At 45.4% G+C, this 4,349-nt stretch overlaps 1 protein-coding gene across 1 annotated transcript; it reads left to right on the top strand.

Annotated features, from left to right (window-relative positions):
• Window positions 1–3,213: 3,213 nt before the first annotated feature.
• ISF_09989 (hypothetical protein) lies at window positions 3,214–4,025 on the top strand (the record flags this gene model as incomplete). The annotated part of the gene is made up of 2 exons (XM_018853588.1): window positions 3,214–3,219; window positions 3,276–4,025. The coding sequence occupies 2 exons, from the start codon at window positions 3,214–3,216 to the stop codon at window positions 4,023–4,025; spliced, it is 756 nt and encodes a 251-aa protein (XP_018699224.1).
• Window positions 4,026–4,349: the final 324 nt, after the last annotated feature.

Here is a 4,349-nt window from a genome sequence, read left to right on the forward strand (position 1 = left end):
TATTATAATATAAATTATACTAAAAATATTCTTTTAATAATAGAATTACTATTTAAATTAGTTATTAAAATTTAATTTAATTATTTATTATAAAATTATTTATTTTATTATTTATTTTATTATTTAAATTATTAAGTTTACTTTATATTGTTTAGTTTATTTTATATCTTTTATTATCCTTTTAGTTTATTAGATTCTTTTAATAATCTATTTAACTATTATATAACTTCTTATTCTATTTAAGTACTAATTTATCTAACCCTAGCCTAACTTACCTAGCCCCATATATATGCTGTAGCGTTCGTAACACTTACTAGCAGGTGGGTGACCGACGTTAGCGAACACAACTCCTCCGTCAACCCCGCTTCAGGCTTCCATCTACGCACAACACAACATCTCGAACTCTTCGATATGATATTGTTTAAAGTTGAGGATGGTATCTCGTGGTATCAGGAACTCGCCTCTTCTCTAATGGAATGGCTGACCCAGCCCCGTAAGCACTAACATACGCTATTCAGTACTTTGCTAACAAATTGAAAGATATTATGGCTATTATTATAGCATGGGCGGTCACGTTCACGATTGTATGTTCTCTAATTCTTGCGCTAGGATTTGGGCCCATCGGCATTGGTGCTGGTACGTGCTATACGGTTACCACTGCAAGCAACTGCTGATCTTGGACAGGTACTTTGGCTGCGGCTTTCCAATCGTACATGTACGGTGGCTTTACACCGGCCGGGGGAATATTCGCCACACTGACAAGTATGGCTATGCTCGGAAGCATGATGCCAGCCGCGGCCATTCTTGCCGCATTTCTAGCTTCAGGTATCGCGCTCATCATTTGGGCCTGTGATGTTGGACGTTGACTTAGCTTTAGATAACTCTTTCAGGAGAGATGGCATCTCCTAGGCTGTTCGCGGCTGCTTTTATTATTGTCACGGTTTATTTCAACAAGATAGCAGCACTGATGTCAGAGTGTAGTGACAGCAGTAATTAGAGTTTAAGAGATGTTTTGCTTAAGGCAGCCACTTTCGGATAGAAGCTGAACACATCTGATCGTAAGCATCTTGTGGGTCTCTTCCTCACTAACTTGGAATTCATGTGCATCCTTTGGCTTAGAATGAATGAGGAACTCGCGAAACGACTGGTGATTTTGGCCCTTTTCATCTAGCGGAATCATAAGTACCGAATGCGGCCGCTTCAGCCTATCCTTAACGCACCCGGCGGAAATGAGCTTCGCCAGTGCCACAGTGCTAAGAGGACTTAAGAGAGTAGCTATAGAGCCCATAATTTGTCCGAGCTCAGTGATTGCACGACTACGCGATATGCCTTTGAGTCCCTGGACCATCTGCTTAAGCGAAGGCAGGTAAGTCCAGTGAAAACTCCTTTGTAATATAAAGTCACTATAATAGTATAGAATCCAGTAGAAGCTGGCTCCTATAAAACGTAGTATACTATAATTATTATATCGCTTTATACTATAGCCTGTCTGTTTCTTATAGATTATTCCATTCCTAATCATGTAACTATAAGTGCACTATAGTAAACCGGCCTAAGTGCAGATCCCTATTAAGCTTCAAAATGGAGGTGCCAGGTGCACCTTGCTCTTAGGGTAGACTCCTGTTCTAGTCCATAGGAACACCTTTCATAGTTACTTACAGTCTTTTTATAACATTCGGTGACGGTCGGCTTCCCGAACTAACAGAGTCTAGGCAGGGAGGAGCAAACAGGCAGCGCGGCATGCTTGCTGGCCAACAGGAGTCCTGAAAAACAAACCCGCGTTATTACAGGCGGATGTAAAATGAGATACGAGAAGCATTATAGCAGCACCCTTTGTGGCGCCGCAAAAACTGTAAAATGCAGCGGCGGTACCAGCACTGGCAGCAGTACAGGTCGGGGAGAGCGTCGCGAGGAGAAACCAGGAGAATAAGGGCCGTATGTTTGCCAGCGAGTATAATGGTCGAGTGAATTTTTTGCGTGACTGTTTGCTGGTTAAAATTGTGTCTCAATGTTATCGCGCGAGTGTGCTGGTATCCTTAGCATAGGGCACAGCGCCGTCCAACCGAGTGCGCAAATGGCACATCAATAGCTTGTAAACGCATCCGCATGGCTGCATCGCGGTGTATAAAAATCTACGCGATGAGCTAGTCCAACGCTTTGATGCGCGGTTTGGTTAGGCAGCTACAAGTCATCTTCTCGCTGCCAATTAAAGGCGGCCAGCTCTAAACGGTTGTTCTGGGAACCTCTGCATGACAAGCCAGGATGTAGTAGTTCGCCATCTTGTACAAAGTGTGATGATCTTACTGTAGCTCCAACAAGATCACCGCTGCTTCTCAGCTGAACCAGTAAGCTATAAAACACCGCGTCACTTACTTTTCACATGGCAAGATGGTAGTCATTTTTCTGCGAATTCTCAGACACGGGAACGTGCATGTGCCACAACCTACAAGCCAACTCAGCACTATTAAGAATTGAGTCATCTCCAAATATGTGTCGCAATGCTGAAAGTGACATAGTTTCGAGACAGCGATGAAGCGGCACGCAGCACCCTAGAGCGAACACTTCAAATACGGGAATCTACCATGTTAAAATGTCGAGTCGCGAAAACTGGTGGCGGAGGCGGTATCGGTAGTGTGAATCCCCCGCTTGGGTGGGAAAGGCACCTTACTGAAGCCCTTGGGTTGCCATGCAGTCGTGCCGTTTGTCTTGATGGGCTCGATTGGCGTCACCCAATGCGTCACATGCAACATCGCATGAGCTGAAATGCAGAATGTACTGTCGCCATCATCAACCCCGCGGGCAGATGTCCGCATGTCCGACCATTGGGCCGCTAGCCTCCTCCTGCACCGATCAATGGCAGACACACCCTCCACGATATCACGAAAGATAACGAGCGGCCAAATTGACAGCCACTATGCTGCAAGTTCTGGGCTGCTTTCTGTGTTTCAGCTCATGCAGTGATACGTGTGGTGGACTACGTGACACCAATCAGGCTCGCCCAGTAGCCGCCATGACGGAGGGACTGCTGAGACCACTCAGTAAACACCCCCTGAAGGCTTGCGACAAGAAATGCAAAGGCATGAGAAACAAATCTGTGCATAACTCGAGAGCATAAACTCATAGGAGCGCCATGAACATCAAAATTACGGTATTGAGCAGTCAGACGGCAAAATAATCCGAACCCAGCTCTTGAAGACATTGAGGTTGGCTTAAATGGTGGTATGTTGGGTAAGAACCGACAGTCCCAGCTATTCAGCGACTAACAGACGAAATAGCCTACGACCGCTGACATATTGGCCGGCTTCCTCGACCTCCCCGGCGAGCTTCGAAATTACATATATGAGTTCATCTTATTGCAGAAGGAGCCTCTGAATCCTTTCGTCTATTATACGCCACAAGCAAACCTCACAACGGGTCTGTTCCGTGCGAACAGGACTATCTACCGCGAAACTACCTTGTTCCTCTATTCTAGGAATGTCTTTGATGTCACCAACGCCGGGCCTGGGCAAGTCTCTTCGTTTATCGGGCGCATTGGAAACATCAATGCCGGCTATATTCGTCACATAATAACCACCTTTCCGAGCTTTCTGGATTTGAACCCTGGCGATGTAACATTCGAGGATGACAGCTCTAAAACCCTCAAAATGATCCAAGCCGCTTGTACTGGCCTGAGCACACTTGAGACCTCTCTGGATAGCACAAACTCAATGGAGCTCAGGCTTGACAACTTAGACCACCACAAGCTTGCCACCGAAGCGCTAGAACTAGTCAACACTCATTTCAGAGCCATCCCATCTATACAAGAAATAATTCTTAATGTCTTTGAGGACGGTCCAAGTGACTATCTCAGAAGCATAATGACGAGTTACGGGTGGACGATTAAAACGACGGAATACGAGGAAGAAGAGGAGGATGACAGGGGTTATTACGACTTCGACTATGATGATTATCACTATGACTACAGCAGTGGTGATGAGTATGACATTGACAATGATAGTGATTTTTGGAGGAGAGCAGCAGACTGACTTCATATATTTTGGCAATGTAAATATGAGACAACGGAACCAGTAGGATACACAAGACAGAGAGGTTAACGTAGCCCATAATAAGGCAGGCTCAAACCACCGAGTGGATCATGCTCTTGTAACCCCTGTGCAATAACTTCAGACCACTCCGTGCACATATAAAGTCATTAGACTTAGTAATCTGGTTCATCCCCAGTAGATCCATCTACTGTGATTTGGCACGTACGTGATTTATGTCCAAGCTTTCTACACAGCTTACAACGCCGCGCTCTCATCGCCGCCTGCGTCTTGCGACCGTCGTGACTGCGCGTTCCATTCTGCCGC

The sequence above is a fragment of the Cordyceps fumosorosea genome (genome assembly GCF_001636725.1).
Source record: "Cordyceps fumosorosea ARSEF 2679 chromosome Unknown scaffold_126, whole genome shotgun sequence".
NCBI lineage: Eukaryota > Fungi > Ascomycota > Sordariomycetes > Hypocreales > Cordycipitaceae > Cordyceps > Cordyceps fumosorosea.